Source organism: Ordospora pajunii (genome assembly GCF_021821965.1).
Source record: "Ordospora pajunii strain FI-F-10 chromosome Unknown Cg_02C, whole genome shotgun sequence".
NCBI classification, from domain to species: domain Eukaryota; kingdom Fungi; phylum Microsporidia; family Ordosporidae; genus Ordospora; species Ordospora pajunii.
The window spans coordinates 43057-63580 of NW_026848119.1; the positions used below are offsets into that span (position 1 = coordinate 43057).

The 20524-nt window shown below is 41.4% G+C and overlaps 17 protein-coding genes across 17 annotated transcripts; 8 read left to right on the top strand and 9 right to left on the bottom strand.

Moving 5' to 3' along the window:
- Window positions 1-115: 115 nt before the first annotated feature.
- On the bottom strand, window positions 116-745 carry HK407_02g03570 (uncharacterized protein; the record flags this gene model as incomplete). Its single annotated transcript, XM_060420355.1, has 1 exon — window positions 116-745. The coding sequence occupies one exon, from the start codon at window positions 743-745 to the stop codon at window positions 116-118; it is 630 nt and encodes a 209-aa protein (XP_060277369.1).
- A 269-nt stretch (window positions 746-1014) lies between these two features.
- On the top strand, window positions 1015-1908 carry HK407_02g03580 (ubiquitin carboxyl-terminal hydrolase; the record flags this gene model as incomplete). The annotated part of the gene is made up of 1 exon (XM_060420356.1): window positions 1015-1908. The coding sequence occupies one exon, from the start codon at window positions 1015-1017 to the stop codon at window positions 1906-1908; it is 894 nt and encodes a 297-aa protein (XP_060277370.1).
- Window positions 1909-1993: 85 nt separating this feature from the next.
- HK407_02g03590 (uncharacterized protein) lies at window positions 1994-2962 on the top strand (the record flags this gene model as incomplete). The annotated part of the gene is made up of 1 exon (XM_060420357.1): window positions 1994-2962. One exon carries the CDS (start codon window positions 1994-1996, stop codon window positions 2960-2962), a length of 969 nt encoding a protein of 322 aa, XP_060277371.1.
- Window positions 2963-3023: 61 nt separating this feature from the next.
- HK407_02g03600 (uncharacterized protein) lies at window positions 3024-4022 on the bottom strand (the record flags this gene model as incomplete). The annotated part of the gene is made up of 1 exon (XM_060420358.1): window positions 3024-4022. One exon carries the CDS (start codon window positions 4020-4022, stop codon window positions 3024-3026), a length of 999 nt encoding a protein of 332 aa, XP_060277372.1.
- Window positions 4023-4051: 29 nt separating this feature from the next.
- On the bottom strand, window positions 4052-5554 carry HK407_02g03610 (putative BRCA2 domain-containing protein; the record flags this gene model as incomplete). The annotated part of the gene is made up of 1 exon (XM_060420359.1): window positions 4052-5554. One exon carries the CDS (start codon window positions 5552-5554, stop codon window positions 4052-4054), a length of 1503 nt encoding a protein of 500 aa, XP_060277373.1.
- Window positions 5555-5606: 52 nt separating this feature from the next.
- HK407_02g03620 (putative phosphate transporter) lies at window positions 5607-8312 on the bottom strand (the record flags this gene model as incomplete). Its single annotated transcript, XM_060420360.1, has 1 exon — window positions 5607-8312. One exon carries the CDS (start codon window positions 8310-8312, stop codon window positions 5607-5609), a length of 2706 nt encoding a protein of 901 aa, XP_060277374.1.
- A 167-nt stretch (window positions 8313-8479) lies between these two features.
- On the top strand, window positions 8480-8773 carry HK407_02g03630 (uncharacterized protein; the record flags this gene model as incomplete). The annotated part of the gene is made up of 1 exon (XM_060420361.1): window positions 8480-8773. The coding sequence occupies one exon, from the start codon at window positions 8480-8482 to the stop codon at window positions 8771-8773; it is 294 nt and encodes a 97-aa protein (XP_060277375.1).
- Window positions 8774-8832: 59 nt separating this feature from the next.
- Window positions 8833-9198, bottom strand: HK407_02g03640 (ribosomal protein; the record flags this gene model as incomplete). The annotated part of the gene is made up of 1 exon (XM_060420362.1): window positions 8833-9198. The coding sequence occupies one exon, from the start codon at window positions 9196-9198 to the stop codon at window positions 8833-8835; it is 366 nt and encodes a 121-aa protein (XP_060277376.1).
- Window positions 9199-9240: 42 nt separating this feature from the next.
- On the top strand, window positions 9241-9624 carry HK407_02g03650 (uncharacterized protein; the record flags this gene model as incomplete). The annotated part of the gene is made up of 1 exon (XM_060420363.1): window positions 9241-9624. One exon carries the CDS (start codon window positions 9241-9243, stop codon window positions 9622-9624), a length of 384 nt encoding a protein of 127 aa, XP_060277377.1.
- A 237-nt stretch (window positions 9625-9861) lies between these two features.
- Window positions 9862-11172, top strand: HK407_02g03660 (uncharacterized protein; the record flags this gene model as incomplete). The annotated part of the gene is made up of 1 exon (XM_060420364.1): window positions 9862-11172. One exon carries the CDS (start codon window positions 9862-9864, stop codon window positions 11170-11172), a length of 1311 nt encoding a protein of 436 aa, XP_060277378.1.
- A 33-nt stretch (window positions 11173-11205) lies between these two features.
- HK407_02g03670 (DNA helicase) lies at window positions 11206-12894 on the bottom strand (the record flags this gene model as incomplete). The annotated part of the gene is made up of 1 exon (XM_060420365.1): window positions 11206-12894. The coding sequence occupies one exon, from the start codon at window positions 12892-12894 to the stop codon at window positions 11206-11208; it is 1689 nt and encodes a 562-aa protein (XP_060277379.1).
- A 210-nt stretch (window positions 12895-13104) lies between these two features.
- Window positions 13105-13659, top strand: HK407_02g03680 (uncharacterized protein; the record flags this gene model as incomplete). Its single annotated transcript, XM_060420366.1, has 1 exon — window positions 13105-13659. The coding sequence occupies one exon, from the start codon at window positions 13105-13107 to the stop codon at window positions 13657-13659; it is 555 nt and encodes a 184-aa protein (XP_060277380.1).
- Window positions 13660-13862: 203 nt separating this feature from the next.
- Window positions 13863-15008, bottom strand: HK407_02g03690 (uncharacterized protein; the record flags this gene model as incomplete). The annotated part of the gene is made up of 1 exon (XM_060420367.1): window positions 13863-15008. The coding sequence occupies one exon, from the start codon at window positions 15006-15008 to the stop codon at window positions 13863-13865; it is 1146 nt and encodes a 381-aa protein (XP_060277381.1).
- A 259-nt stretch (window positions 15009-15267) lies between these two features.
- On the top strand, window positions 15268-16251 carry HK407_02g03700 (serine/threonine kinase; the record flags this gene model as incomplete). Its single annotated transcript, XM_060420368.1, has 1 exon — window positions 15268-16251. One exon carries the CDS (start codon window positions 15268-15270, stop codon window positions 16249-16251), a length of 984 nt encoding a protein of 327 aa, XP_060277382.1.
- A 309-nt stretch (window positions 16252-16560) lies between these two features.
- Window positions 16561-17775, top strand: HK407_02g03710 (uncharacterized protein; the record flags this gene model as incomplete). Its single annotated transcript, XM_060420369.1, has 1 exon — window positions 16561-17775. The coding sequence occupies one exon, from the start codon at window positions 16561-16563 to the stop codon at window positions 17773-17775; it is 1215 nt and encodes a 404-aa protein (XP_060277383.1).
- Window positions 17776-18225: 450 nt separating this feature from the next.
- On the bottom strand, window positions 18226-18903 carry HK407_02g03720 (uncharacterized protein; the record flags this gene model as incomplete). The annotated part of the gene is made up of 1 exon (XM_060420370.1): window positions 18226-18903. One exon carries the CDS (start codon window positions 18901-18903, stop codon window positions 18226-18228), a length of 678 nt encoding a protein of 225 aa, XP_060277384.1.
- Window positions 18904-19047: 144 nt separating this feature from the next.
- Window positions 19048-20403, bottom strand: HK407_02g03730 (uncharacterized protein; the record flags this gene model as incomplete). The annotated part of the gene is made up of 1 exon (XM_060420371.1): window positions 19048-20403. One exon carries the CDS (start codon window positions 20401-20403, stop codon window positions 19048-19050), a length of 1356 nt encoding a protein of 451 aa, XP_060277385.1.
- Window positions 20404-20524: the final 121 nt, after the last annotated feature.

The window sequence follows — 20524 nt, forward strand, 5'->3', positions numbered from 1 at the left end:
CTCAAAAACCTTCTCTGCAGTACCACTATCACAACCGGCACTACTTCTCACATATAGCAAGATCAATCGTTAAAACTAGGATTTAATGGCATTGTGTAATGTTGATTACTAAAGATTAACGAGCCTTGCCTGCCTTCTTCATTAACGAGCTACGAGAGCGGAGTGCTGCTGCTGACGCTCCTGGACTTTTATTCTCATCACCCTCTGTCTGCGCAATTTTTGTGCCTGAATCACTACTTGGCTTAGTGTTATCACTGCTTTCACCTGTAGGCTGATTGCTGTCTGTGGTTTCATCAGACTCTGTGGTTGGCTGATTAGCACTGCCACTGCTTTTACCGTACGCACTGGCCAGGTTCTCTCCATTTATGACAAAGTAGTTCGTCTTTGTCTCCGGCGTCATGTTTACCTGATTCCTATATGTATCAAGGACAACGGCTGGAACATCATGGATCTTAGAGCTGTCAACAAAGAGGGTTGTTGAGATTGCCGGTGTCATGTTGGGGTTCATCTTCTTGATCTCTGCCTCCGTCTCAGACTGTGTGAGTCCGTCAGTATCAATCGTACTGATCTGGTGGTCTGTAGGATTCGTGGCATCAGTACTTGTTCCTTCTCCTTCTGGCTTTTGCAGCTGTTCAACGCTTTCGGTGCTTTCACTGCCCGTGGCTGTGCTTTCATTAGGTTTGGAATCGGCGCATGCTGCCTTTAAAAGATAGTAGAAGGCAATATTGAATATAATGCTCTTCATCGCTTTGTAAGATGCAAGGTGAGTTTTATATACTTTTTCTCTTACACATTGTTTTGCAATTCACCATTCATTGCTTCTGCTCTAAAACACACCGGCACATTGCATCTTCTCAGTTTCGGAATTGTTGACTGATGTTTATTCACATATACAAGGACTACACGCTGTATACCAGCACCATCCACTGAAACAGCAGCCACACCACGTATGCAGGCATCTGTTTCATGAGTAGATACGCTTATCAAATTCAACTTCCAAACATTGCCCTTCGTATGGTGGTTCAAAAGAAAAAGGACAACCTGCTGCCAAACGGCCTGAGAAACAGGGGTAACACGTGTTTTTTTAATGCTGCCATGCAATGCATTCTGTCGATAGGGGAGATCAATACATTCTACATGACTACCGAGTTTCCAAAGCAAAAAGAGGTTTCAAATGCATTTAAGCAGTTTATCATGGAGTATGGAAAGCCTGGAACATCCGATCCTAGTGCTTTTATCAGCAGGATCGGCAAGAAGATGAAACTGTTCAATGGCAGGCAACAGGACTCACACGAGTTTTTTATCAAATTTATCGATTTGCTGTACAGGGAGTTTGATGACAACAAAAGTAGGTTTGAATCGAAGGAGGAGTTTGATGACACAAGAAAAAGCAACATTATTGCAAATATTCTGTTTTCAATAGACAGGCACATGGTTGTTTGCGAAATGTGTGGATTTTCATCGACCCGGACTGATTTGAAGAGCACCGTGGGTGTTGTGCCATGCAAGAGTATCCAGCAGGGCATAGATGGGTATTATGAGGAGGAGATCTTGGAAGGTGCAAATGCATGGCAGTGCGATGGGTGTAGTATGAAGAAGAGGTCTCGGAAGAAGATGGAAGTTCTTGTGCATCCGGAGGTTCTTGTTGTTCATATCTTGAGGTTTAGTGCACAAGGTTCCAAGATCACCGCAAGCATTGAGATTAATGATGTCTTGATGTTCAATGGCAGGAAGTACAGCCTCTTTGGGGTTGTTTGCCAGAGTGGAAGCATGAACGAGGGGCACTATGTTGCAGAGGCCAAAAGGGCAGGCATCTGGAATTTGTATGATGACGAGAGAGTGATCAAAGCGTGTAAGACATATAGTGGGTCGAATCCTTACATGGCCTTTTATACACTTGGGTCGTGAGGATTAAAGGGATGAGGGTGTTTGTTTTTTGCTTTACGGATGTGATTTGTCATTAGATGGTTTGTGATTAGGCGCGTACACGCAGATGATTGGTGCGTTGCAGTACATAAGCAAGTGGGTGTGTGTGATGAAGATGGTTTTTTGTATTGGAGGAAGACTAGGAATGTTTCCATGGCTGTGTGGCAGACGCAACAAGCAAAAGATAATTAGAAGCTCATACTTGAACACGTATGAAACGTTGCGTGATGAAGATAGTTGTATGGACTACGGCATGGGTGGAATGGATATGTCTAAGATGTGTAAGAAGCACAGCAATTGCAATGCAAAGCGATCCAATCGTTTTGAGAGGCGTGGGGTGAATAAAGACAATGTTGAGAGTGTAAATAGCAACACATATGATTTGCATGATGAGCACAGTAACATTTGTATGCATCCTGCAGAGGATATTGATGAGCTTGAAGGTGCATCTGAGGATGTGGAGTCGCACAGTACATTCAGGGAAAGCAAATGCAAAGACAACAAATATCAAGGGGATATGTGCCGTAACGATAACTGCAGTAACAATCACAGAGCTCATGCGAGTAGTAAGAATGCCATGAATGCTTCAAAAGCACTGAGGAATAAAAAAGAGAATGTATTCGATAACAAGTATGATGTGGTCAGTGAAGAAGATGTTTCAATCAAAAAAGCAGAAATACTTGACAAATACAAAGCCAGGGCATATATGAGCGAAAATAGGCCAAAGAGCATTTCTATCGAGTCTGAAATCGACTCTGTATGCAACAAAGCAGCAGCCATAAATAAAAATAGCGATGCATTTATGAGTAGCCGTGCAAACAAGATCAGGACAAATAACCGATTTTGTGAATACTCGCCAGATGAAAGTGAAAGCGAAATTAGTTTCATAATGGATCTGTATGACAAGACCTCCTTGAACAACAGTCTAAAGCAAAAAATGTTTGAATACCTAAGCTTGCTTGAAAAAAGAAGCAAAGAGGAACTGCATCGCAATACGGAGCAGGACATTCCATATCAGGCATTTACACGTGAGTAGCCAGAATATAGAACGCCGATGTATTATATAAATTATGCCTTTATGAGTTTACTTAACTATACTATTTATTTACTGATTCATTCTCTCTATCATCCATATCTACTTGTATTACAGGACTGCACGTTTCTGTAGTTTTTGCACTCGCAATAAATGCATTTCGGATATTCGTGGATTGCTTTTCACCCAGCAGCCTGAAGTTCTTATTTTCCTCATCCCACACACGAAGCTCCTTCAATCTATTGCCATGATCTTTCTTCATGAATGCCACCAATCCACTTATGCTCTTATACTCTTTTGATATGCACCTTGATGCATTCCTGCCTATTCCAGATATGCTTTCAAGTAGATTCTGCAAATGCATTGTCTTCTGTGTCACTCCAAAGCTCTTCGTTCTTGGAACATACGTCTTTTTGCTGCTGAGATAGCTCATTATGCCTCTCAGTGCATCAGCTACATCACAAGATTCATCCACAAATATGTAGTTATATCCATTTACAATTTGTGAATGGTATAGCTTCTTCATCTGTTGACTGTACATCGAGTCCTGTCTTATATACCTTGCACCATTCTTCAATGCTGTCTTGTATTCCCTGTCCTCTCTTGCTTTGCATTTCACCTTGCATTTATTCCTATTGATCACAATCGACATCTTGTGCATTGAACTCTCAAAAGAATCGTCTTCAAAGTTAACAACTCCAAACACACATTCCTCAGTTCCATCATCGCATCTAATCACCTTCATAACCCTTTCGTGCGTTATATTGTACTTCAGCTTCACATCTTCAATTCTATCCACGTATTCCACAAGCAGCCCACAAAACACAAAGTAATGTCCTGGCCACAAAAAATCTCCAGATGCATTTTCATTCATAACCATATTGCTATGCTTCCTGCCATCATTCATGCAAATCCCAATTCCACTAGGAATGTCCAGAATGGAAATCGAGCTGTCCGTGTCCATAAACTCGCATCTTCCTGCATCCGCTCTCAATACTTCATCTATCGACGCATCATCTTCATTAGTGCTCCACGCTACCCTGCCTATACTGCTCTTCTTCATCAATGCCAATCCCTGTATGGCTATACTATTTAACTTTCAAGCTTAATCTTTTTCCCACTTGCATTTTTTACTACTTGGACATAGGTTCTTCTGGTACTAGTAAAGCATTTCTTCTTGGCTTTTCCTTTCATCAGTGGTGTCAAATACACCATTCTAAGCGTTTGGCCTTCTTCAATACCAAACTTAGGATTCCACCATGTCACTGTGCACTCTCCACTCTCATCCTTAACAACAAACTTCGTGTATGCATTGATTTTCAAGTCTGTCGAGCAAAACACCCGCTCCGCTTTCCTTGCCAGCTCCTGTATCTTGTCAAGCTCAGGCTCAATATCATCCGTAACGCCGCTATAGTTCTCCACCCTCACTCTATACTTTGTTTCAATCACTTCAGTAACACGACCCTGAATACAACTAATTGTGCCTCCATCTGCATCAACATCGCATATCCTCATTCTGAAGCATACTTTCTTCTTAAATCCAAGCTTACGCTTCAAAAAAACCGCCTGGACTCCATTCGAATGCAACATCAGTGATGCGCCGGAAACCTCAAAGATCGACCCCGGCTCACGCACCAACTCCGCTCCAAAAACCCGCAGTCTTGATCCTGCATAAATCTCCCCATTCAATATCCTTTGCTTCAGTGCTTCATCACACATCGCATGCACGCTATACGTCCCATCAAAGATCTCAATACAGTAATCGTCAATGCCTATCACAATAACAACCATGTATCTCCACGACGGCTCATCTCCTTCAACCATTCTTCTCAGAATAGAATATTCATTGTCAAGGCGGATCCTCATCTGATCTTCTACCATGTCAGTTAATGCTGCAAAATCCGTCTTCTTGCCTTGCATGAAAAAATATATCCAGGACCACTTGAACTGCACAAAAACTCGATTCTCATCCTCTTTACTGAATCTTGCCTTTATCTCCTCATAGACATCCGTAAGTTTGCATCCTTCATCATATCCTTCTTTCTCCTGCTCATGACGGTCAGAGTCAATTTTGTTGATTGCTACTTCATTGGCGTTGCAACAGTCTTGGCTGAACACCATACGCACTGCATCTACGCTTTCTTTTCTAACATCAATTCTCTTCATAGATCCCGTCGTAAACCCAGAAAACATCATCTCATCACACTTGCGATCCAGATCTATTCTACTAAAGTGTAGCGACTCATCACCACAGGCAGCTGACTCTTTCTTAGTTATTCTTTCGCTTGCATCATATACATTGCTGCTATTCTCGTCCTGGCTTGCATCATCTTCTAAAAAGCCGTCCTCAACATCAGACTCACTCCCATCCATCATAGACACATCAGCACTGTCTCCAAAGTCAGATCCAAGCCCACAGTCTGTTTCGTTGTTCTCAGAATCCTCAATAAATCCACTTCTTTCACAGTCATCACCGTCAGAGCCAGGCATAAGAACCTCAGAGTTAGAGCAGCTCCAGCCCTCATCTGCTTCTTTATTTGTCTCCATACTACTGCGGAAGAAGTCTTCAAAGTCAACCTCAGAATCCTTTTCCATCCCAATGGGTTGTCCAGTCCACTTCTACATCAAATACAATCAATACTTTATTCTATTCTATTCTCAGCCCAAATATGTTGTCCTTGTCATTCTTCGCTAAAAACCACACAATCTTAAAAAAGTCCTCAGGAAGAATCAGAAACGACTTCGTCACCTCTGTGTTGGGATCGTTGTAGTAAGACACTTTCTCTATCTCTTTCGTATCCTTGACGCCTAGCTCAACCAGCGGAAGCACATCGGCATCAGAACCTCCCCCCATCTCCGACCAGCTTTCCAAAAGCTCAATTCTGTACGCAAGCATCTTCTCGGTAAATGAGTCCAGGTACTCTTCCTCCTTGGTATTCAAAGGATAATAATGGCACGACTTGTAGAACATGTTCTTCAAGCTGTTGCGGAAAATAAACGTCATCAGGATTATCGGAAACAGCATCATTGCCAAATATATTCTTCCATCAGAACACATCTTTGCAAATGTGGCCACCTGGAAAAAAATCAGAGAAAACATTATGTTCTGGCATGCAACATCCCAGTATTCCCCTCCAGACTCATACTCGTTCCTGGAGCAATACAAAAACTCGGTCTTGAATGCAAAGTAGCTGCATGCATAGAAAAATGCACCAAGAAAAAGAATCAGCGGGCACATCGTTGCATAAACTATCGCCATCGAAAATACAGTAAGCAAAGGCGGAAACATCACTCCAAAGTCAAATGGGGGTGAGTACTCTGCATCATGCTTCTCTCGCCTTGTCTTACTCCCAACAAATGGAATCAACAGATAGTTGATCAAGAGCGGCCCAGGCTTCAGCAGTATTATTGCAGTCCCAAAAAATGCCCTTTGGATTATTGTGTTTGCAAAAAACACAGAAGACTCAAGAGACTCTTCGCTGAATGTCTCGATGACCTTTGTAAACTTCTGATCTCTGAACAGCACATCAACAACCAAGCGATAGAAGCTGGATGCAAAAAACACCGAAACAAACCCATTGAAGAACAAGAAGTTGCAGAGCTTACCCATCAGCTTCTGCTGGAACGAAGAGTATGAGTATATCCCTTCAAGGCTCACAAGTGCAGTTATCACGGCCGGCACAAACAGCAGCATAGAGCTGTATATCAACGGAAATAGAATGCCTCTGAGCGACTCGGTGATTGTTTCATGCTTACTGACATCCAGAAATATCGAGACAAATTTGCTTTCTCGCAACATCTCCGAACTGACCAGGAGCGTAACCATATATGCAACCATCGATGAAAACAATGCTATGAACATGATGAAGAAAATCGTCCCGAAAATGCTGTATATGTAATTCTCAACCTCACTGCTTGTGATGTTTTCCCACATGACGTTGTTTGGTGCCGGAGCGTCCTCTGCAGCAACAGAAAAGATCCTTGATCCTATCTGGGACTGCTTTACAATGTTAGCGCTTCTCTGATCCTTGAATGTCACAAACCCTCGTTTGGTCTTTGAGGGAAGATCGAGTGTGAAGTACATCTTGAACTTGCTAAAGTTGAACACATGATGGAACGAAAAGAACCCTGCATCCTTAGATATGTCGCTTCTCAGGAACAGAGAATGATTCTTGTTCACAAGCTCTATCATTCGAACCTCTCTGTTCTTTGCCTCTTCGTTTTTTATTACTTCCTTCTCCTGATTGATTCTTGTGTTTACGTCGTTCAGCATATCAAGATAGAAGTTTATCTTCGGCATCTTTCCTTCCTCAAGAAGATTGCTGAATTGTTGTGCGCCGTTCAGAAACATTGCAACCAGCTGCTGCTTCTGTGCATCTTCAAAAACACCCATTATATCTGCATCGCTGACTGTATTGAAAATACTCTTGTTGAATCCAGGTATGGAATTCATACATGCTTCCTCGTTTTTTTCAGACCACTCATTTATTCTTGCAAGCTTCTCGTGGATTTCCTTCTCAATGTTATGTATGTACTGATCTTTCTCGTTGTACAGCTTCTGGAGAATTGTGGTGTCGTACACAAGCACACAATCATCGACTTCGCCAACGCCGAGGGAATCCACAAACTCAAAGAGATCCGTGTCGTTGTTTATGTAGAACGGCAGCCTCGACATAATAAGTGTTCTGTTTGGAAGATTCATGTATTCTGTAGATCTTTCGGCAGATCCAAGTGTGTATGAGAGTTTCTTCAGAGTTATTATTGATGTCATGATCGCAGGATTCCTCAGGTACGCCTGCCTCAGAACAATGTATCTCTTATAGTATATAAATATCGAATAAATGATGAATAATGAAATCATATACACAATTGGAACAATGCAGCCATATGCTTTTGACATCGGGTCGATGCTTTCTAGCGAAAGCCGCACAAAGAACTGGTTTGCGTGCTCAGCGCCCTTCCACTCGCTTTTCCAGAACAGATATCCTAGCGATGGGATGATAAATATCGATAGGATTAAAAGAATCCTGAACAGTAGCTTGATCGTCTGCAACATCATGAATGCATCCAGGCCTATTATTGTCAGTAGCGCAGTATCGCTCACAGTTACCACCGGTATGATCCAGCTCAGGAAGCCTGTGTATCCATAGCAAGGATGATGCGGTCTGTTCTTGATGTTTGGCATGTACAGCCACTTTGTTCTCTTCCTAAGCACAATATACACAAGTAGTATTGCTCCTGTTATAAAGCCCTGGAACACAATGTTCGAAACTATTGCGTTGTCAGCGCCTGACAGGGGAGGCTTTTTAATATCCTGAATGGAGATATCGCCGTCAAAGGTTTCTTCATCCATCACTGTTCGGGGATTGAAAAATTTATCGTTGTAATAACCAATAGCAATGCAAGTCTTCAGTGCGACCAGTAAAACATCTTTGTTAAGGAGTAGTGCTATGTGGTTTAATACCTGAAGAGTAGGATGCATTACCGAATTGTTTTTAATTGCGGCGGAGTCAAGGGTGCATGAGGATAAAATCTGTAGCTGAGGAGTCGATGAGGATTGGAGAGATGGCCGAGGAGATGAAAGAGTGTTGGGTGGCAACTGTTGTGGAGGATAGCCGCATTCTAATATTATCTCCCGAGGAGGAGAATGTTATTGACCACCAAGGCATCTCCGTAAACACATACTACAATGCAAAGAGGGAATTTTTTAAGCAGGGAGAATCGGGGCTTGGCACGGCTCTTGAGAGACTCGGCATTGGAGACGGGCAGCGAAGTGTAATCACAAGTCTGGTTCTAAAGATGGAGTCGAGTTAATAAAGAAATGTTTATTTGTTTTCAGAACTAGGCAGCGCATTGCTTTATACACATACTTCTTACCTAAGAACTTCTTTTATTTTTTCTTCTAGGCGTAGAGATTGTGCACCCTTAGGGCAGTATATTGCACATGCCGATATTGGCCTGTGTATCCCACATGCCACTCCCAAAGCGGTTTTTGAAGGGACATGGATGAATGGAACATCCTTGTCGTTGCATATTATTGGCAGAAATGCAGACAGCTCTGGAGGCTCTGTGTCGCATGCAATCACAACCAGCAGCGAGGTTCCCTTATTCAAGCACTTGATTGATTCGTTTATTCCTCTCTTGATGTTCTTGGAGCTTGCCATGCTCTGGACCAGCTTGAGAACGCTTTGTGCTTTTTCATCGGAGACCGACGAGTACAGTAATGCATCATCTATCATGAGGGAACCAATTTTTTCGAAGTTTATGGCCCATGATGAATAATGAATATGAAATCAAAGTATAGCAAGGTGATAAAGACGCTGTCCATTTGCCAGGAGGACATTTGGAGTGCATTGAAAATGCTTGCTCCATTGGAAAACAGCTTTCATACAGAAACGGTTAATGACGAGGAGGCATGCATAGTGCCTAATGAAGCCAACTTTCAGCTGCCCAATGTTTTCCTGCGAACTGCTCCGAACCCAGGATACCAGAAGCTAGTTAATTGCAGTGTAGATGCAGTAGAGTGGAACAAAACAGTGGACGAAGTTGCAGAGATGTTTGAGGAGATGGAGATTGTATCTACTACCGAGGTAATGGTGCAAAGATGCCCTGTTGTGCAGGATGTGCTGAAGAGGATGATGTGCGAAAGGTATGGATATAGATGATTAAAGTGGCAGCTGGATGTTGGATGCTTGTGAGCACGATTAATTCTCTGAAAGGCGATGATTTGATATCCTGGCCATTGGATGATCTGATAGAGCAAGAAGCATCGATTCAATAAGTAGCGGTGCCTTGAGCAGACTTGATTGGTATGCAGGTGTACTCTATTGATTTTAAGGCAATGAACCAATCTTTGCACTTTACTTGTTGAATAATGTATATAAGCTGTTCTGCCATGGCTGATGATGAATCTAGCGATTGAAAAGCCATCGAGGGTGATAAAGATTTGCATTGGAAAGGAGCCAGGAAGGGAGAAGCTTAGCTATGCGGCCAAGAAGAGCTGCTTAAAAAGGCAATTTGAATATGAAAAGTATATCAATGAGTTTGAAGTAGGCAGTGGCAAGCCTGTGGGCATGCAGAACCTGAATGCGAAGCATCACACAAAAGGCGTGTCTATTGATTTTTTTGAGCTGAATGAAGAAGCAAGCTTTGCAAATGAGTATGACGAGGCAGATGATGCACAATGCAATCGCAGTAAGATGGTTTTTGAGACAAAGTTTATTGAGGCGTCATTGAAGAACGATATCCGGGTGAAGAGTACAAGGTTTGCAAATGATGCAATATTTGTGTATTTCTTTACTCTGAACGATTCCATATCGTTCTATAAACAATTCTGTATGCATGCAGAGCTGTCATTTTCAGATGTGTCTGGGTTTGAACAGATTCTGTCGATGCCGTTTTCAGAGTGGACAAGTTTAAGCCTGAGCGTAGTTGATGACGTGTGCATTAATGCTGATGATTATATGCCTGATAAGCACTTGGCTGTGGAGCAATGCAGTCCGAGGCATTTTTGCAGCAATGAGATGAAGAGCTTGCTCTTTCCTGGTAAGATCTATGCTGAAATGCATGGCATTGATGCATCCAGAGCATGCACAGGTATATACTCGGCAGCAGAAAGCACAGTAGATCATAGCAAAATTTCACATGAGACTGTTTTTGAAAAGAGAAGCGAGTATTTTCTTAGCATCAGGAATTTATTTTCAAGAGCGGATTTAAAAAACATGGTGCAAGCAATTGAGGCGGGTAGCATAGACTTTGTATTTAGGAATTCCAAGGAACTAGCAGTTGGATGCAAGTCTAACAAAATAATGCAGGAGGTGATTGAGCATCTTTCCGAGAAAAACCTTGTCAGGATAATTGAGAGTCTAGGAGATGATATTGCACCAATAGCAGCAAACAAGCATGGGGCATATGTTGTGCAAATGCTTATATCGATGGCTAGATTGCCGGAGACACAGGGTTTGATCTCAAGATGCTTCAAACGATATGGAAGGTTTTTGATAATGCATGAGATAGGCAATTATGCGATCCAAAAGATAATACGGTTTGATGCGGATTTGATATTTGAATTCTTTGAGTCAAGGATTCTAGATGTCTGTGGCGATGAGCTAGGTGTAAGAATATTGAAGAGATGTATGGAATTCTTCCCTGAAGAGAAGTGTGCTATGCTTCAGAATATCTTGGATAGGCAAGAAAGAAAGTCAAAAACTTAATGCAAGCAAGATGCAGTCATAATAAACCATGTTTTACTTTGTATGCCTTGCTTTTCGATCTCTTGCGATGATTTCTTTGACTATACAAACCGCATTGTTGTAGCAAGTTTCGTCCATAAACATCTTCTTTATGTTGATATGTGCAAGAGGCTTTGAGCCCAGTGATGTCTCCAATAGAAGAATCACTGCATATGCATCGTCCTCGGATGTGCATTCAGAGTTCATAAGCTTTGAATGTGCTTCTGTAAGTCGAACAAGACTCTCCAGCATCCTAATCGTGTTGAATTCATTAATTCCATGAGACCTTCGTTTGTAGTGATAATATCCAAGCAGAATTTCATTCAGATCCTCAGAAACCACATTATTTCGTTTTCTGACCATTGATATGTAGTTGCGAAGTACTGTTCCGCTCCAATAAGTTGCCTCACCTTTCTCCATGCCATCTGAGCCGGCTTTTCTACTCAGGATCTTTTCTGCAACAAGTATGTCGCATTCTTCGTTTTTATCATCAAGCATTCCAAAAATCAGATCAAATCTACTGATCAGTGGTGTTGTGATCATTGTGTTTTCAGAAACACTCTTGTTCAGATCGTATCGATATTTTGTGCCTGCTGATGCAATAACAGAACACCTTGTGTTCAACGATGATACCATGCCTGCCTTTGCTATGCTGAGTGTTTGCTGCTCCATTGCTTCAAGCAGCCCATTCTTCTCGTTCAGCCTCAGCTTGTTGAACTCATCGATACAGCATATGCCTGTGTCTGCAAGCACCAGAGCACCTGCTTCCAGTGTCCATTCCTTCCCTTGCTTGGATGCACAGGTAGTAAGGCCTGCTTGAGTTGTTCCTGTTCCGTTGGTAAGAACAGCAGGCGATCCAAGACGAATGCATGCCTTCAACAAGTGTGACTTGCCCATTCCTGCATCTCCCACCAGAAGAACATGCGTGTTGCTGCGTGTAAATTTGCCGTCAGGCTTTCCGCCACCACTGATCAATGCTAGAAGCAGCCCCAGCTTGACATTCTCAAATCCTTCAATCTCCTCAGCAAACGACCTTATCAAAAACAGTCGTCTTTCAAAACGATCAAGCTCTTCCAATTTGGAAATGCAGCTTCTGCTGAACAAATCATTCATAGGCTCTTCGTTATGTTTGTACACATCCAATGCATGCATATAAATCGATCCAAGCATTTGCTCTCCTGCTTTGAATGCTTTCCATTTGGTAAGCATCACTCCAGTTATCAGCAGCTTGTCTCCAGGATAAAACTTGCCGGCAAGCTCCTCCTCAAGAACAACCTCCAATGTCTCAGACATTGACTCCGGATTTCCAATGTCCTGCAGTCTTATTCTCTGGCTAGGTATAGGCTCACCAAAGCTTCTTTTGTCCTTGACAACAGAGGATCCGCATGAATCGCAGGATGTTTTTTGCTTTTTATTCCCAGACAGCCTTGCATATGTTTTTGAATTGCACTTGAGGCAAACCATCTCGTTAGACACGTTTCTTATAAGAGTCTCATAAACCTTGATCACCGTTCCCTCAACGGCGACTATCTTATTGATGTTCTTACTATTCAATGCTCTACTAGAAAACAGCGCACATGGAATGCTCCGGAGGGTCTTCCTGTATACATCAGGATGTATAGATACATCTGCAGCAATGCTGTTTGCAAGCTCTGGACTTCGTTCGCACAGATGAATCAAATCTATTTCGTTTTGAACTTCCATCAAATGAGCACAACCCTCACTGCACCGAAGATTTACACAAGTGCTTCATGCAAACTATGCGAGTTTTTTCTCCTGATTCATGCCTATCAAAACGCTTGCTAGCAATGCTTCCAGAGGTTGGATGATGCTGGAGAAAAGGAGAAAAGGAGAATACACATGAATGATTGATGAATTCAAGCATAAAACAAAAGAAAACGCGAGTCTCAGCAAATGGAAGTAAACCAGAACAGTGTTATTAGAGCGGCAGATGCAGTGGAGGAAAAAACGAACTACGCAGTAGATGTAATAGGCAATTCGCGTATTGGAACCTACATTCCTCTTGAAGTGCAGAGCCTATCGCTCTACGAAATGACAGAGTATTCGATGTTTTTCACAATACTCGAGATCATTCCTGTATATTTGATGGCACATGCAGATGGAAAAGGCACATTTACACACATCATCGGCATGATTCTTATCATCGTTGCAATAATGTCCATAGGCCTTAGTCTTGCTGCTTTCTACACAAAAATGTTTGAGTTGTACAAATACGTTGTAATAATGTCCATGGTCAAGATCCTGATCGCATCAATCACTGTAATTTTCCTGAACCTTAGTAGCTGGTACATTGTGATTCTTGCACTTATATATGCATTGAAGATTATTGGATTTGAAGGATTGTTTCTGTACTATCTTGCCATTCTCTTCAGAAGGATTCAGTCTGATGAGTATGACTCCCATGGCGAAAAAATCAAGGTGGATGGACATACCATGGAAGAAGTATGAATAAACATTTATGTCTATGTAGATAGTGTTTTTATTGATATGCCTTAACCTTTCATTTTCGATCAATCGCATGTGTGCGACGCACCAGAGTAATGCAGCATTAGCATCATAGCATATCCAATAAAATATAAATATTCAGCACATACCATAACACCCATTTAATGCATATACTCACTCAATCCAACAATTCATCAACTGATGCATTATTGCGCTCTTATCAATCCAGCGATCATTCCATCTTCGAAATCGGCATGGCCTGCCTCTTCATCTATAACAACCTTGATTCGCTCAGGTAATCCTATATTTTGATTTGCTCTGAATTCCTCAGCTATTAAATTCCACCATGATGACAGCATTCTACTTTTCTTGATTCCTATCCCTTGCACGTAGTAATCAGAAATAAGATATGCAGCAACAACATGCTCCCCGATGGCTGCTCGAATCCCAAACCTAAATGCAATCTCATGGTTCTTGTCAAGCACATCTTTGTATCCGTTGAGAAACAGAACCGAAATTCTCAGCTGTGCATCTGATTGCCCAAGATCGGCAGCCTTGAAGTACCATTCGATTGCCCTCAGGACGTCTCTTTCTTGCCCAAGATCTCCGTTTTCAAAGCACAGCCCTACTCTGAACTGACAATTTGGACAATCAAGATATGCGCCCTTCATATAATTCTTGAATGCATAATCAGGATCTTTTGGCAGAATGCCTATTTCGCTTCCTTCCTCATAACACCTTGCAAAATCATACAGTGCATATGGATAGAAACTATTTGCTTTTTTTGCAGCAAGGCTCAGATAGAAGTATCCTGCCTCCATCTTTCTACCGTATGCATTCTTTCCAAACAGTATGCTTGCTCCGTATATGTGCATGGCGTCCACATGCCCAAGCTTTGCAGCGCATCTGTAGAAGTACAATGCTGTTTTGATGTTTTTTCCCTTTCCTATACCTTTTTCATAGCACTGTGCGACCCGGAATGTTCCCGTTGGATTGTTTAGCTGTGCAGACAAGATGTAATGGTTGAATGCCGTCTTATGGCACACATTCGCTCCAAAAAGGCCCTTTTCATGGCAAAGCCCGATGTAAAGATGAACTTCTGATCGGATGGCACGATCCAGTTTTGCAATTGCTGTTTTTTCCATGTATCTATCAATTGTGGTCTGTATCAGCAGCGTTTGCTTTTCAGTAAGGTATCTAGATGTGGAGTTGTGGTATATTCTAGGATCTGCAAACACAAATCTTCTTGAATCGACTCGCACGTCTTCTATCCTCCTTGCATAGCACGATAGAAGAAGCAGAGCATCTTCAAGATCGTCATCTTTTTCTGATTCTCCAACCTCATCAGTCATGCCAGGCCATATGCAGACACCAATATGTTTTATTCTCTAACTCTAGAACCAATCGCATGTTCAAACGGCGCACAACCAAAGAAGATGCTAAGCAAATCATATAGCAGAGTAGCAATATGAATTATGTCTGCAAATCTGCGTTTTTGCCATGCACATGAACCAGATATACTTAAATACAAGCCTGCACAGTGCCTTAAGCATTGAATTCAAAGCATTATAATTCAAGAGACATAGAATAGCCTTTCAGCTGCAGCCCAAGATGTTGAAGGTAAAAGATTTTAGAATAGGACGAGTGCTGGGAGTTGGTGCATTTGGAAAAGTGCACTTAGCTACAATAAATGACAATCCAGAGCTAATGTTTGCTGTTAAGATACTTTGCTTCAGAAAACTTCTTACACAGCGACTGATTGACCAATTAGAAAGCGAAGTGTCGATCCTAAGACAGCTGTATGGCTGTGCATTTGTTGCAAAGCTGTTTGCTACAGATTTTGACAACGGAAAAGTCAAATTGATTATGGAGTATGTAAGTGGAGGCGAGCTGTTCTATTGGCTGAAGAAGTGTGGAAGATTCAATGAGAAGATGGCGAGGTTCTATTCAGCAGAGATCATATGTGCATTGAGATACATTCATAACAAAGGCATTCTTTACCGTGATCTCAAGCCTGAAAACATACTCATAGCATCAAATGGACACATAAAGCTTGTTGACTTTGGATTTGCCACCTATGAGCATGAAAACATATACATGATTTCAGGAACGCCAGAGTACATGTCGCCAGAAAAGTTGGGGAGCGAAGAGGACGGGCGTGCAAGTGATTATTGGGGACTAGGAATAATACTATATGAAATGATATGTGGAGATCCTCCGTTCTATGATGAGAGTGCAGAAATTGTCTATCACAAGATTCTTGAGTCTCAGGCTGTGTTTCCACATTATGTAAGCCCGTTGGCAAGGAGCTTGATAACAGGATTGCTGAACAAGAACAGAGCAAATAGACTAGGAGCGCGTGGCATACATGAAATAACTGAGCATCCGTTTTTTGAAGAAATTAATTGGGATGATGCAGAAAACAGGCGAATGGAGCCTCCTTTTATTCCAAGGCTCTGCAAGAACATCATTAGCGATGTATGTAGCCATCAAGAAGAAAACAGTAGTGAGGATGAAGGAAGTGTCTTTAGGCCTTATAAACACATAAAAGCGATGCAGCCAAGCAAAAGCAATCAATTCAAAGGATTAGAGTGAAGCTATGCGTATGCTCCAATCATATCAATCTTCTCATTTCAATTGTTTAGCCATGTAGTAAATAGATTATGTTCCAAGTGTTTGTGTGGTTATTGTAGTTCATTTGAAATTCGTATGTTTCCAATATGGCAAGCCATTTGCATAGATGATTTTTACATGCTTGTGTGAAATGCATGTGCATATCAACGGCCTTCAGTGTTAGAGTGATGTAGATGTGCATGCGATTGATGAGAGTCGCAGGCATGTGTTGTGGCCATCGCTGATGTTCAACAGTATGATGGCGCTGTGATTTCTGGGTAAACAGTGTGAATGGCGTGTGTATATAAATTTTGTTTTAGTGCAGGGGTAATAATGAGTGTTGAAGGAGCAAGGAAGCCAGCAACGATGTATGGGATGCTTCGAATGGCGTTTATTGGGATTGCGGTTGGTGTTGGGATATACTACGTGCTGCTGTTTTTGTTTGGGGTGGTGTTTTTGGATCCCGAGTATTATGGAAGCTATATGTATGCATGGAGGGTGAACTATGCAGACAAGCCGATGACGCATGGAAGATACAAGCTGATTAACGAGCTTGATTATCCTAGCACCGAGGAGAGGCAGAAGTTCTATGAGCTGGCGCAGGGAAGGGTCGAGAAGGCTGATGGAGTGAGCAAGGAGGTGGGGGAGGCGTACTTGATACGGTTTAACAGGCCTGAGCACTATCCACGGGGGTTTGATCACCATTCGAGTCTGAACTTTAGCGAGTACGAGTCGTTTTTGAAGCTTCGGGAGAAGTTCATATGCGAGAGCGAGAATCTGAAGGTTGATGAGAGCTTGACACATGCGCAGCTGAGGGACATGATGAAGACGAAGAAGACGGTTGGGGGAGAGATGTTTTTTTCGGACTATAAGGGAAAGAGCATTGACTACATGATGAACACACTGCCTGAGAGCAAGAATGATCCGTGGTATGAGGTTGGGTGTGCATTGATCAATGCGGTGTCTGGGATTCTGTCGTTGGATGCAGACAGGAGAGTGAAGTACATGTTTGATGGAACCAAGGTTGGAGAGGGGCTGAGAGCGGACATCAAGGCAGGGATGAGTGCATTGAATGAGCCAGCAAGCAAGGAGAGTGGAGAGCAGCTTGACAAGGTGATTGATGAGTTTTTTGTGCATAATGGAAGGGTGTGCGCATCACCGTATGAGACGTATGCGTACTCAAGGATGTACTACATGTTTAGTTTTTTGACGGCAGGGCTTGAGTTTTCGGTTCCGAATTTCAAGGAGTCTGATAAGGAAAGCAACGAGTTCCGGGAGGCAAGGATGGAGTATGTGGCAAACATATTTGCAAGGATAGTGTCGAGTGTGTATCCTAATGGGAACAAGAAGGATGTGAGTGACATTGGACTTGTTGAGAAGCTGAGGAACAAGTTCAGTCCGATGATGAGTGTTGATGCAGAGAAGGAGGTTTCTGAGGCGGACCTGGAGCTGGTAAGGAGGAGCTTTGAGGAGGCAGCAAAGAAGCATATGCTGGCGGAGCAATAAATGAGGTTCTTTAATTGTTTTGTTTTGTTTTGTTGTGTCTGAGGAGTGGAAGGAGTAGTTTAGTTCATGCAGAGCCAGTATTTGGTATGAATAACAAGGTTTCAACGGATATGCCTAATAGATTTGATAAATATGGGAGTATACTTGAAAATACTACGTGATGTCTAAGCTAGCAATCGCAATAAACGTATATGAAACTATCAAGTATTATCAATGAAATGAAGCATCTGCAGTGTATATTTCTCCAGAACATCATATCTACATAAATATTGCTGTTCACAATATATATATCATACATGTTCATTAGCCAAGCATTATTGAGTTTCTTTCTTTCTCACTCATCTCCTATGCAAAATACACATCAATACGCCAATACATCAAATTAATAATTATTCGTTTATTATATTCCCATTATCTCCACATTACCTACTACTCTCATCTGCTACTAATTCACTGTAGCATTACATCGGTCATATCTCCATCAATAATCCCATCAAAATTCATGCTTTGCATCATCCATCCTATCAGTGCTACTCCAAATGCTGCTGCTGCTCCAATCATCCTCATCACTGTACCATTCACAGACCTGCCCAATATCTCATTATTAGCATCCATCTTATCTGCTCCCTTTCTCTTGATGCATACAACTACACTCGCTATCACCATCATCACACTTCCTCCTATCATCACTATATTTAGCACATACACATGCTCACTTATATTCTTATTCACCATCATCAGTGCTCTAATCGATCCTATCACCACACTTCCTCCTATCATTATTGCATGATACCACTTCTCTTGTTTCCTGCTCATTATATATCTCATCATACTCAGCATCACCATCACCGTTACTGCCGTAGCCATCATCTTATTTATAACATATCCGCTTACTTCTTCTCCATTCCTCATCCCAACCCCTATCATCACTGTCTCAACCACCATCGTTAATACGCACATTCCCACACTCAACATCCTTGCAATCATCTGCTTCTCTATACTATTCAGCATTCCTTTCTCTTCATCACTCTTCTTATTCTCATCGCTATCTCCCTTCAATTCATACATCACATACACATTGTACATCATCAATATTCCAACCACCAACGGTATAATCGTACATCCCATCCTTACCACATCATATATCACTTGCCCAGCTTCAATTATCTCTTATCTATCCAGCCCCATAATAATAGCTGTAATAAAATACACCATACCCAGAAATATCATTCCATACCCATTATATATCTCGTTCCTGTTGTACTCTTTCACCTATATCATACTGCGCATCGCCTCCATTATTTCACTATCACTGACATCTCTCAGTGTTTGTTTAATTCCAACAATTGCATTCACATAATGTACAAACATCTTTTCATATTCCTCAAGTTTATACACAGACTCACCCCGAAACTTATTATACATCGTCTTCAGCCTTTCTTCATTATATATGCCAAAAATCTCAGCAATAAAATTCGCTTCTAAATTGCTTATTGCATACCCTTTACATTTGGTACGGATCTCAATTAGATTGTTGTTTTTATTTTCATTAGCTATACCATTAAACATATCTATAAGGCTCTGCTGATTAATATTAATGTCTTCACCAATACGGTATTTCATTTCTGCGCAACTTACTATCATAAATGCTTCATTTATACCTCTCTTGGTAATAAAACCACGCAAGTTTTCATCGATTGCTTCTTTCCATTTATCATAATCTGTATCATATTTAGCAGCATTCCATCCACGACTCACCGTGTCTATATCATTCTGCATCTCTTCAAATACACAATCCACTATACGCTTCTTATCGCCAGCATCCATACAGTTCACCAGACATTTTAAATAATCTGAATCTATAAAATACATATAGTTATTATCATTAATCCAATCAAGCAGCACCATACGAATCGCCTTGCTTTTTTCATTCTCATCGCTCCCGTCACATGCTCTACTCAGACCTTTCAGTGCCTTCTCAATATAATCAGCAATTCCTCCTGCCATTTCCCTCACATCTTCTCGAAGACTATTACTCCATACTGTACTACTCACATCTTCTATGCCACTATACTTAATAAAATCAAGCAACAATTTAAAAACTTCAATGCTTTGCTTTTTAGTATCATTAATACAATAATCAAATGCTTTCGTAAGCTGCTCCGTTACCTTTTCATTCCTCTTTTTTATCCCCTCTTCAAATGCTTGCCTTACTTTGTCCCTCACTGTGCTATCGCTAATGCTAATCAAATCTATTCCAACCTCTATTTCTGAGTCCTTCACCTCATAACTAAAAAGATCATTTAGCAGGTTTTCTATTGCTTCATCGTTACTTCCTGCTGCTGCACTATTTTTCACACACTCATCTATTACTAACATAACTTTAAACATATGCTCTACTATCTCAGAACCTTCATCCTCTACATCCTTCAGAACCTCATTTATACTCTTTGTCCATCCTTCACTACTATAATATTTCAATAGTTTATACACATTCTCTAATCTATCTTTTAATTCGGCTTTAGCATTGCACTCCTTATCCAAATAATGCGCTATCACTATATTCTTCAATTCATCTTTTAACGTATTCATATCAATATCTTCAGTCTTATACCAGCTTAGTATCATTTTCAATGTTTTTGTATCAACCTCAAGTTCATCATATGCAAAATCTACGGCATTATAATCAGTTGAATCGTCCGTCTTCCTAGTACGAACGCTGTTCAATACATTTGCCAAATTTTCTTTT